At 34.8% G+C, this 13,392-nt stretch overlaps 1 protein-coding gene across 1 annotated transcript in view; it reads right to left on the bottom strand.

The window, feature by feature from the left end:
* LOC128021109 (opioid-binding protein/cell adhesion molecule-like) overlaps positions 1 to 8,523 on the bottom strand; it is a 131,743-nt gene extending 123,220 nt beyond the window's left edge. The window contains exon 1 of the mRNA XM_052608047.1: positions 8,256 to 8,523. Within this exon, the coding sequence (XP_052464007.1) occupies positions 8,256 to 8,316 (61 nt within the window). The 5' untranslated portion in view covers positions 8,317 to 8,523. The remainder of the gene's footprint in view (positions 1 to 8,255) is intronic.
* Between the last annotated feature and the right edge of the window lie 4,869 nt (positions 8,524 to 13,392).

Genomic DNA, 13,392 nt, shown 5'->3' with positions numbered 1-13,392 from the left:
AAGAAAACTCTTTGAATGAGAAGGTGTGTCCAAACTTTTGGTCTGTACTGTACATAACAAAAAAGTATGAAACAACTTAAAATACGTCATATTTATATTCTGTACTGTGTATATATATATATATATATATATATATATATATGTGCACTTCTCATGATTGGGTAATCGCGGCAGCTACATTCGTTTTTCTGATTAATTGTTTTGCTCTATGAGAAAGACAAGGTAACAAAATATTCGGGGCCGTTCACATCACGTCTTTTGCGCGCGCAAGTTCGTTATTTCCAATGTAGGCGCGCGGTATGCGAGCTCATAATGGAAGCAACGCGCGCGCGTCGCACCGCATCCAGTTAAAAACATCTAAACTTTTCAGAATGCCGCAAGCGCACCGCAGGTCATGTGACAATAACCAACCAATCAGCTTCATCCTTTCCCGTATCAACGTTGAAAGCTCAGCTAAAATGAAGGAACAGCTGTTCATAGCTGTATATGGATTGCCATTTTGAAACGAATTTAGTAGCAGAGCTACTGCGAGCGATTTTTAGTGCTGCAAATCTATTTATCCTTTGCTGAAATTTCCGCGTTTTCATTGAGAGAGAGCGTGTCATGGATGCTTAGCAACGACAGACGCCCCAGGAGCACTTCTGCCCGAGCGCTTTGGAAAGAAGGAGAAAGCGGCGCGACTAGCGTTTTCCACGCGTTTTTAGGAGCGAACTATTGAAGACAAAAGCGATGACCCTCGGTACCTCTCAGGCTGACATGTTGATGTGATGTGATATCTGATTTAAGTGGGCGTGGTGTGTGTAAGGTAGAGAGGGCATGACTGATGATAGTGTCCTGATCCAGTCACGACGCTATTCTCAGCCTGCGCTCCAGCTGAGTAATCAACTTTATTTAAAAAAATAATTTATATATTTTATATTCAAACTGAAAACATGATGTGATTAACACTCAAGTCATTCAAGTCATCGTGTCTCAAGTCAAGTCAAGTCCCGAGTCTTTAACTTCCAAGTCCGAGTCAAGTCTCAAGTCCTAAAAATAGCGACTCGAGTTGACTCGAGTCCAAGTCACCAAGTCACAAGTCCCCATGTCTGATCAATAGAAGTGTGTTTCTATTCGTATTGATGTTGTTCTCAACAGCAAGCAGCATTTTTCAAGAAGTAAAGATGAAAACTTCAATCATAATGAACTCTCCATTATTATTTACAGTATATAAGTACAACCAGTTTGAGAGTTAGGTGAACATCTGGATACACTGAATCTGGGACAAGAAATCCTCCCCTTAGTGGGCAGTTACCAAATAAGATGTGTATCCAGATTGAGAGGTTGGTGGGAGAATGACAAGGAAGGTAAAGAATCCTTGAATGATTTTCAAGAACCTGAAACATGCTTTGAAACAGGAGGATGACTTCATAATTGCTAATACACTGTGTTTTGAAAGAAAAAATGCTTAACATTTGTGGGCAACAAACTGACCTACATGACTTGTGATTAGACTGTGAAATCAAGCAATGAGCGCGTTGAATCTTAATTAAGTGGAGGGAATTAAGAGTAGCATTTTACATGCTGCATTTCATAAACTCTAAACTAGACAAAGGAAACAGCATTATATTCATTACAATCTCCTGACAGTGCAACAGATGACATGGCTCCATTTGTTCCTCATTTATTTGTTACCCTGGACCACAAAACCAGTCTCAAGTTGCAGGGGTATATTTTTAGCAATAGCCCAAAAAAAAAAAAAAAAAAAAAAAAAAAAAAAAACATTGTATGGGTCAAAATTATTATTATATTATAATTTTTCTTTTATGCCAAAAATCATTAGGATATTATGTCCTAATGACATAACATACAGTATATTGACTGTTTAGGGCTTAAATAAACCCAAACAAAAAGGAGCCAATGACATTGCCCACTGGAAGATGTTCCTTTTTAGAGCAATGACATCAAATGTTGTGCAGATTGCCCTGGAAAAATAGCTTTCCTCCAATCACAACAGCCTTTGTGTAGTCTCTCTGACAGAATACCCAAGAGCCATGAAACACTAAATGCAAACTGACAGCTGTTGGAATAAAGCATCATCTGCACTCACTGATTACACTAAAACTGACCTCTCTTTTTATTTTATTCATTTAACAGTGCATTTACCAGCAAGACTAGAATCATGTTTCTTCCATGCACTTTATGACAGTAAAAGTTCTGGTTGATGCTTGTCAGGCATCATCTCTAGAGACTGCCCAAATGGTGGACATACCACTCAGTTATTTCAGATTTTAAATAGACCAAACATAGGCAAAAAATTGCACAAAATGTGTTGGTTGCTTAAAAAAAGAGAAACGTCTTAACATCGAATAATTAAAAGATAATCTGTATCAAATCTACAGAGACCAATGAGTGTCAATAACAAAAAATTCAATTCAAAATCCAAGTGCCATGTTTGAACCATTTTCAATAATAAAAAAAAAAAATAATGTTAATATTATAATTAATAATAAATACCTTTATTATTTTTTTTAGTTCACATAAAAAAAACTATATATTTTTTTTATTATTAATGTTGTGAAATGTTGACTGACTTTGAAGACTTTAGTAAATCCTAACAGACATTAAAATAAAATAGTTTTTTGTTGGTGCAAGCTAAATCTGGCCTATAATGTATTGAATAAAAGTACATACAAACAAAAAAAATAGTGTAATGTGACTGATGTAAATGCAGTAACAAACCTCATATATCAAAGTATAATCAGCTCTGTCTTTTTGTAATGATAAAGTTGGAACTGTGGAACTGATGAGTGCCTGAGGGTTCTCTGCGTGGACAGCTTGTAAACATTAATCAGACCTACACAAATTAATTCAAAATCAAATTCGACAACTTTTAATATTAAATAAATTGATGATGGCAAAAACGTGATAATGTATTTTATTGAAGTATGCCAGAAGAAATAATCACATCAGCAAACAACAAGGTGACTTTTCATGCTGTTTGAGTCTACGCAACGATTTTAATCAGAATGTCTTTATAGTTTGGGTTTAACAAGATTTTTATAGAACCTAGTGAAGGCAACCGCTGGTTTCTTTATTCAAGTGTCAGTGATCTACAGTAACCTCTCTTGCTGGACCTGTTATTGTCATCCTTGAATTCTGACCTATATTGAAAAAAAAAAACAAATTATATATATACTTTATATATAAAGTGAACTTTATTCACTTTTTTAGCAAATAGTTTATAGTTTGTTATAGAAAAAACAAGTTATGCTCAGAGTCTTCAATAATAATAATATTCAATAATAATAATAATAATAATAATAATATGTGAGAAAAACAAATGTAATTCAACATAGTGACACAAAACTTGCAACTCTTTCATTGTTATTGAACTGGACTGAATCAACACTACACCACTATTGCCTTCTGTGAAGCTTCTTTATAGAAACAGAAATTCACCTTACTAGAAGTCAGATAACTTTCAGAATATTTTGTAACTAGCACTTCAATGTTAAAAATATTGCTTCGTAAAGTTGCTTTAATGTGAAGTTGTTTTAATGTGAAGCATTTTAAATGTGAAGTTTTAGGCACACTTTGTGTTTGTCATGTTACTTCCTGTTTATATTGTACTTGAACCATGCTCTCTACACACCTATTGTTAATTATTATATGTCTTACTAAGCGTTCTCTACTACCATTGCTTTCCTGACATGTATCGAACCCTTTTGGCTGACTTTTGGTAATAGGAAAAATGAAGCAGTTGCTTGGCTTTTTTTTTTTTTTTTATGGAGTGTTTGAAAAGCCATACTCTACTGAATTGTATAAAGCAGTATTGACATACTATATATTCTCTGAAAAACATTTATGCAATTATTCAAACATGAAATTTATGCTTCTCAAGTTATATGATCTTTAACAATGTAAAGACATTTTAAGGGCAAAAAAATAATAGAATATTTTCACAAAAGAAAAAAATAAATATATAATTTATTTTTATTTATTTTTTTGCAGATGAGAAATCACATTTATTTCATTTTCAGAACAATTTGCTGTTGCTGTTTAGCCATGATTCAAGAGCATCAACAAAATATGACAAAATGTATTTAAAATAATTTCCAATAATAACATCAGACCGTGGCAAGCAGTGTCTACTTCCATGAAGCCTGCTTCCTTCTACTGAATGGGTTTATCTGCATGGAGCTAAATTTGTGAAAATCTGGAGAGCCAGAGAGAAGACAACAGGGTGCCACACACTGGGTGCATTATCTGCAAACAATCCTTTAGAATTGCTTTAACCTCCACAGGAGCAGAAACAGCCCAAGCTGTGGCCAACCAAGTAGATTGGGCACCAAATGACCAGAGCTCAACAAACCATGCCACTCTTGAAGTGCACAGGGCTCTCATGATGGCAAATGGACACCAGGCTCTGCGGCAAGCCAGTCTGCCTTGCCTGTATCCCCCTCCCCTCCTGGCCTGGACTGTGCAAGGACAAACGTTTATCTGTCTATAGTAGGTATGAGGCTCTTATTTGCTTTTTTCTTTTTTTTTTCTTTTTTTTTGCTGAGCTTTCCAAATTGCCACTTATGTTCACATAAAACATACACGCACATGCTGAGTTGAGTCAGAGAAAAGGAGGGATGAATCTGTCATGGGGCACTCACCACCTCTGGCAAGGTCACACAAACATTATTTTAAATGACAGCCCAGTAGAACAGGGGCATCAGACAACACTCTCAGAGCATACCAAATACTCCAGATGATGTCCTTGTATGATGTTCAGAGCGTGCGTTTGGGATTCATTCAAAAGAACATTAATTACAAAAAAGACGATTTCAAATTGAAACGCACATGAAAAAAAAAATGCTTCAGCAAAAAATAACAAAAATGGAAAAGCAGGCTCACTGTTGGAAACGGTTAGCTCACACTTCACAGTAATCAAAGAAAAAAAAATGAAATATCTAAAATAAAATATTAAAACTTAATTAAATGAAATTCGTATGCACCTAAAACATACTATGTTTAAATTTGTCTTCTAATGTTATATTATTAACATTATTCATAATATTTTATCTGTGGCAACAGTTCACTGATGATGATCAATATATATTGACAAGACCCTTTAAATCAAGTTACAGTTAGCAATTTTTCATGAATTGCTGAGTCTGAATTTACATACTTCACATATAATAAAAACTTTAAAATATAGTCTGCTTATAATCTTCTTATAGCATTTAGTATTCAATCGATTCAGCATTGGAGTTTTTATTTGTAACAGACACAGAATACAAGCTGAAAATGTAATGTAAATCTGGTCTGCCCCATAGATTGTGCCTAAAATATATAAAGGATGAACATAAAATAGTAATTTATTATAAAAATAACAACGAAAACAAAAGTAAACCTGAAGCAGTAAACCATAGAACTGAGACAAAAAAACATGTTATCTATTGTCGCTTTCATTTTGTTTTTCCAAATCCATTAATGTTAGATCAGGGTTATGAAGGAGTCGATTTGACTTTGACAACAAATATATAATTAATATTTAAATATATAATGATTTTAGAGATTTATGGGGTCTCCATTATCTTCAGCCCCCAGTTCTGCAAGTATAAATATTCATTATTAATAGTCTTTATCTCAAGTAATCACGGCTTTATGTGCATAACTCTCGCACACTTTCTTACATTCATTGGCTTCGCTGTTGCTGATGAACAACAACAACAAAAACAAAGTTGTGAAACTAAATAAAAACTGGAACAGTCATAAGGCATGTGTCCTTTAGCCACCAGTAATAGATCCATTATTACAGAATCAAAACTGGAAAGAGAAGCCATCAGCTGCAAAATATTTAGCAAAGTGTGGAGTGTCATCGAAAATGTCATTTAATCAATCAGTGCCACAGATTTTTTTGAAAGTTTCGACCACATGACTCTGGATGAAGATTGGGCCACCTACAGAACCATGTGCAAAAACTAACATGTCAGTTGCATCACAATTTATTTGAAGTTCTGATCGAGGTCTTGTCATCTGCTCCCTCTCAGACTTTGATATTGTTGAGAAGCAGTAATCTGCATTTTGTTTACTCCATAAATATATTACCATCAGCCTCCATCAGAGTGATTCTGTTAGATGTTTCTGAGTGCCTGAAAGATGTTATTTCAAGGCTCATTATGCCTCCAAAGGCTGAGGGTGCAAACACGAGTTTCCAGAAGCACTGAGCTGTCAATCATAATGAATTACTTATATAATTTACAGCTGACAATAAATCTATTGTTTCTGTGGGTGGAACAATCTCACTGGCCTGAAAGTTGCAACATTTGCACCACTCACAAAATGACACTTTAATGGGGGCCATCAAAGTTTACTGCTAAAAAGCATATTTAGACTTTGAAAATGTCTTGCTTTAAGTGCCAAAATTTTACTCTTTTTTTTTTTTAAAAATAACTCTTCAGGCCAATACTGGATTTCAGATAGTCAATGTTATTGTGAATTACTCAGGAATGCAGACTGGTAAATATAACTTAAGTCCAAGTTTTACAATACTACAGGTATTGTAAGACAAATTGCAGACAAATCTAATCTTTCAGATGCAAAGCATTTTGTTAGGAAAGTGTAGATTTGGTCAAAAAAAAAATTATACAATCTCCTTATGATGTCACAAAAAATGTCTGTTATTTAGTGGGAGGACACCACGATAATACTGGTGAAAGGCATCTGTTAACATTCATATTCATCTCAATTGCTTTAGCACGAAAGGGGCAGGATACCTCGAAAAAGAACTTTGAGCAATTGAGAACAATTGTCTTTATAAGTAAAAATAAATAAATCAATATAAAAAAACATTCACTATAGTGACTAAATATGACATCACAGGACACCTAGAAAAAAATTTTTTTAAGAGCCGTACTAAACTTATATATATATATATATATATCAGTAATAAAGTTATAAATAAATAAACAGCTTACTATAGACTAAAAGGGTCATGCTTGACCCTTTATTTAAGACATGTTGAAAATCAGGTCATTTTTAAAGTTAAGTTAGTTCAGAACTGAAATTAAGACTTAAGACTTAAACTTTTTTATTTGCAAAGAAATTATTTTTTCTCTCTTACAGTTATTTATATAATTTCTTTGGTTCCCGTTGATTATGAAATTAAATCACAGCTCAAGGCCTAACTGTGATCAAACAGGGGCGCTGTTTGATGGTTGGCCAACACATTTTGGCAGTTTGCTAATTAAGTCAAAGCAAACAACCACCTGTGATTAAAAGTATCAACCGGTGGCTCCAGTACATAGGTATTTTCTTTCTTTAAACCACTAGCTGAGTCCATTATTTAGGCAACCTGAAAGGAAAAGGTAATTTATAAAATCTTAAGTTGCAGCACATACAAAGACACCTTTCTGAAATGGGAAAAAGTTTTTTTTCTACCTTGGTTAGTTTAAAAAGATTCTACTTTTGCAGTCACTACAGCAATTCTAAAAGAGGTTACTGCAATGAGAGAAACCTTATTTCTTTTAAAATTGAATATTGATCTGTGTGTATTTCTGTGAGAATGCGGTGTCACAGAGAATTTCAAGTTCACATTTCAATTATTGTGACCACGAATCATATTCATGCCTTTTTTTCTTCTTCTTTTTAAAATCTTCTTTGCAGTTGTACACTTGAAATGTCCCTGTAGCCTAAAATCCCAATATTTTGCCTGAGGTAACCTGTAGATAACAGTCTAGCTTTTTATCACCTTCAAAAACACTTAACTCATTAATAAATCCTCTGTATAAAAAAGTACTTTCCTTTATATCAAAAACACAGATACAAAATACAAAGAGTGGCATTTCAAATTCTGACTTTACTGAAAAACCTGCAAATATAAGCTTATCAAAATGCCAAAAGAGCACTCCTCATCCTCTGACATGACTCATGAAAGCGGGTAAACGGTGACTGCGTGATGTCTTGTGCTTGCTCCATTTAATTTGTCTCCGCTGTCATTCTTCATTAACCTACCTGAGTGAGTTTTGACATTCCTCTGGGATGTCCCTCCGGTAACAAAGAAAAATCACCCTCACGCTGCATGCAACCTTTGAAACATCCCACCTCGCAGGAATCCTGCATGGCACACTTCTTGCAACTTTGATCACATTTGAAATGTACCATGCATAAAGAAGTCTTGCTTACTTACTAAAACACATTTTTCCTCCCTCATATCCCAGTTTAGTTTTAGGCAAATATGATATGCCCAGCTTCAGCATGCATACAACAGACGATAACAGTACCTGGATAGATAAGCAGACCAATCAGCCACACCGTGAAGATGAAGCAGGCAGGATTGCACATTCTTCAAACTGTTCTTTGGATGCAGCAGCTGGTGTTTCTTCCTTTCCCTTTTCTCTTCTGCACAGAAACACAGCCACCTGTGTTCTGCTTGCTGTTTCTTTGATCACTGGGTAATTACAGCACAAAACAGCTTATTTTCAACCTTGGATAGGCATGGAGTGGAGTGGAGGCAATTTAAATCCAGCACAAGTTAAAGCGGCAGAGAGACTGAGCTCCCATTGATTATTTTCATAAGCGGAGTGTGCTCAGCGGGCTGCTGGAAAGGAATGGCCCGCCCCCTCAGAGCACTGATTGGATGAGGCTCTTGGCTGTCTGTCATCAAGGGGTGTCTCTCTTGTTCATGCTTCAACTGGACCACTAATGCAAAGCTCTGCAAGATGAGAGAACGAGCCGAGTAGCATCTTCAATAAAGCTGCCGACCAGCCTCCTAATATTTGGTCTGTCACCACAAACTGACAGACATGTCTGAAATTGCTCTTTTCCCTCATATTACGTTGGTTCTATTTAAAGACCAAGTTTTTTCTTATTTGTGTAATTGCCTGCTGTCAACACTGAGTATTGGGTCCATGCCAAGATGCTGAAGTCCCTTCGCTCTGATAGCCATCACTACTCTGACAAAACTCTCAAGGTGACCTTGGGCTGCTTTTGTGGATCTCTAGCGGCAAAGATTAACAATGTAGATCTCATCCATCCTAAATGCATCTGAATAAACAAAACAGGTCTAATTATTGTTTAATTATGTCTCTCAGAACCTTTTTTATCATTTCAAATGACATCAATCATGGTAGCTGTCAGAATACACTGACTCTCTAGAACAACAAAAGATCCACGTAAATGAAAAGCCAATGACATTCAGTCTACAAAAATTCTTCATAATGAACTTTTAATTAGTATTTTTGTTATATGTTTAAAGAATAAATGTATCTTTAATAAAATTAAGATGAATAAGCTTGCATATGATATTGCGATGTTCTGATAAATCATATCCTAAGTCTATAAGTGTATTTTGACAGACTGCACAAGAAATGTTTCCTTATTTTTAAATGATTTAAAATCTGTCAGTACAACCTGAGAAAATAAATTTTCTTTGAAGATACATACATCATTAAATACAAACCTGATTCCAAAAAAGCTGGGACACTGTCCAAATTGTGAGTAAAAAAGGAATGGAATAATTTACAAATCTAATAAACGTATATTTTATTCACAATAGAATATAGATAACATATCAAATGTTGGGTCATTGTAGATTCCATGAGAGCTACACATTCCAAAAAAGTTGGGACAAGTAGCAATAAGAGGCCGGAAAAGTTAAATGTACATATAAGGAACAGCTGGAGGACCAATTTTCAACTTATAAGGTCAATTGGCAATATGATTTGGTATAAAAAGAGCCTTGAGTGGCAGCGTCTCTCAGAAGTCAAGATGGCCAGAGGATCACTAATCCCCCCAATGCTGCGGCGAAAAATGGTGGAACAATATCAGAAAGGAGTTTCTCAGAGAAAAATTGCAAAGAGTTTGAAGTTATCATCATATACAGTGCATAATATCATCTAAAGATTCAGAGAATCGAGAACAATCTCTGTGTGTAAGGGTCAAGGCCGGAAAACATTACTGGATGCCTGTGATCTTCAGGCCCTTAGACGGCACAGCATAACATACAGGAGTGCTACTGTAATGGAAATCACAACACGGGCTCAGGAATACTTCCAGAAAACATTCTTGGTGAACACAATCCACCGTGCCATTCACTGTTGCCGGTTTAAACTGTATAGGACAAAAAAGAATCCATATCTAAACATGATTCAGAAGCGCAGGCATTTTCTATGGGTCAAAGCTCACTTGAAATGGACTGTGGCAAAATGGAAAACTGTTCTGTGGTCAGACAAATCAAAATTTGAAGTTCTTTTTGGAAAACTGGGGTGCCATGTCATCTGGACTAAAGAAGACAAGGAAAACCCAAGTTGTTATCAGCGCTCAGTTCAGAAGCCTGCATCTCTGATGGTATGCATGTGTGCGTGTGGCATGGGCAGCTTACACATCTGGAAAGGTACCATCAATGCTGAAAGGTATATCCAAGTTCTAGAACAACATATGCTTCCATCCAGACATCGTCTCTCTCAGGGAAGACCTTGCTGTTTTTATTTACAATTTGTACAGTGTCCCAACTTTTTTGGAATCGAGTTTGTAGATAGATTAATAGATTTTTACAAATATTTTAAAATAGTAAATAATTTATAAAAAAATACTTATTAATTGTCATGTGGGACAATAGGAGGTTTGTGAGAAAATTTGTGTGTATGATAAAAAATGCAGTAACTTTAGAAAACGGTTTCATTTGTTAAAATTAACTACAGTACAAAGCTTTACAGTGATTTTTTTTTAAACATGTATTAAGCTTATTTATCGATTTTTACATTTACTAATACATTATTGAAATGAAAAGCTTCTGTTAACATCATTTAATGGACCTGAGCTAACGTAAACCAACAATGAACAGTTAGCCAGTTTGTAGAATGATAAATACTGTAGGAAATGAGTTGCTTGTTAATTTTAGTAAATGCATTAACTAATAGAACCTTATTGTAAAGAGCAATAAAAAAATGCATATTAAAAACATAAAAAAAAACATATTCAGCATTATAAAATTGCGACAAACACGTGGACTATCCATAGCACCACAGTTCTTACAACTCGAAGAGAGTCTTGTGTTTAGAGAGCAGTCCAGGATATAACTCAATAACACAGACTTCACACTCAAATATCTGATGTACTTTTAGCCATGTGGGGCTAGATTATATAAGGCAAAGATACAGATAAGGGAGTCTATTATACATTGTTTGACTGCAGAGAAAGACTGCAGCAATAACTATAATTTCAAATATGACAAATATTGAGTTTATTGATGATGAGCAATGTGCAGAATTGTTATCATCGGCCTTCTGCAATTATATCTTAGTGCAACCCCTTTGAAAAAGGACCTCAGTGTGGACTACCATGAATTGCAAATATGGTAATCAAGTATTGTGGGATATCAACACCTTACGATTGTTAATACTATTTTGCAAAACCTTGTAGTTGATTTACTGTCTACTAAGATGATTTCATTACAAATAGTTTGCTGTTGAGCCACAGGGTTCATTTTTTGTCAGTGGAAGAACTACATCACTTATGCTTTTATATGCACACTTCCACCATGCACGGTTCAAGTGTGATCTCACTTCCAGAGAATGTTGTGAATTTCTTGAATATTAATTGCACTCTTACTGGCATGTTATGAATTAAAAATGAGCAAAAGCAGAGGGTTTAATCGAAATATTACCCAAGCTCTTAAGAAGTCTGAATTGCACTGCAAGTACTATTAGCAAAACACTAAATCAAATCCGGCAAGGTCAACGAATTGCACATTTTTAATAGTGCAACTGTCAAGCTAATTCAAAATCTGCCCTACCTGTGCAGTGTCCCAAAGAGGCCAACCACGATAGCACATACACCAGCCAACTCATGACAATAAATCACGCTGGAAATATAGTCCATATTTCATAAAGAGCTTATCAAACTGATGTATATCAAAACGTGATGCAAATGCCACCAAACCTTTCCATTCTTTGAAGGAAGAGTGTATTTCTGTGGGCAACTGAGCACCAGCCAAACTTCGCAGATAAACTAGATAGTATTTTCACACTGTCCCATTTGTGGTCCTGATATGAATCATAATTGATGTTCGTGCTACTAACATTTGACAAGGACATATTCTTTGAGGGTTTTAGACAAGCCTTTTTGGATGATTAATACCGCTCAATAGAATCAGAATATTGATGGCACGTAATTAGGTTTATGATTAATTTGAGATAACAAAATTAGGAACTATCTTGCCCTTCAAATAACATAAAGTAACCAAAGTAATGTTTGATCCTCAGTAGACAAAAAACGGCCCAAACAAAATTATCAGCCAACCCAGATACCCCTAATAAATAAATAAATATAGAATTTTCTTGAATAAATCTAAAAAAAAACTTTAATTAAGAATATACTAACTTTACATGTATTATATTACATAGTAGGTAATTAATTAGGAATTTTGTGAAAATGCGGGCCACTTTGGACTGCTGACACTTTCTCCAGTCAAGTAATCTCTGATCTAATTGAAACTGATAATTAAACCCTCAAGTAACCCCAAATATTTTCATAATATCCCTAAAATGAAAGCCTAAAGACTGAAGATATAAAAATAGTGTTTAGTGATCTTTGAAATGCTTTGAAAGTCTAATACTTAAATGTGCTGCATTCAATAGCGTCCTGCTGTCTCAGTCAAAACCCTGGAATATCAAAGATGAGATTAGCTGCTGTTGTTTAATAAATGGCACAAAAACATTACAGACATCTGTGGGATGAGAAGGGTTTCACATACAAATCAACACACACACACACACACACACACACACACTAGTTTACCTGCTTTGACCTTGGCTAAAACAGCTGTTTTATTTGAATGGATATCAAACACTCCTTCAATTGAGTAGCATACTACACTTTATAAAAAAAAAAAAAAAAAAAAAAAACGGAAAAAAAACTTAAAATACAAATAAATGCAAATCATTTAAGCTACATAAAAAAACAACTATAGTCAAACACAGCTAGTCTGAATAAAGAATTTCCAATTTAACAATATTGCTGAGATGTAAAGGGTTTATAAGTTACCAGCATTAAGCATTGTTTCTAAAAGCATTATAAATGTTACAAATGTACTGCTGAAACAATACAAAAACTGTAAATTATGTAGTACTGAATAGTGGAGTAAGATTGTTAAACAGTTTTTCAGCAATTCTGTGTTAAGGATTTTTTAGGCAGGGCTAAAACGGTAGCTTGCTATTATGAAACTGGTTAATAATGAGAATTAGTCCTTAAACTAAAGTGTTTCCAGTGTCTTTGTTGAGCCCTCTATCAACATTTCTTTATTTACATTTGTATTTGTTGACATTCTTATTCGCATTTTTACACTTACATTACATCAATTTATAAAGATGCTAGTCATCCGAATAAGCACAAACTGGAACCAGCATTTATCAGTTTGGC

The sequence above is a fragment of the Carassius gibelio genome, chromosome A10, assembly GCF_023724105.1.
Source record: "Carassius gibelio isolate Cgi1373 ecotype wild population from Czech Republic chromosome A10, carGib1.2-hapl.c, whole genome shotgun sequence".
Lineage (NCBI taxonomy): Eukaryota > Metazoa > Chordata > Actinopteri > Cypriniformes > Cyprinidae > Carassius > Carassius gibelio.
The sequence above is the reverse complement of the archived record's forward strand: the minus strand, read 5'-3'. Positions and strand labels throughout refer to the sequence as shown.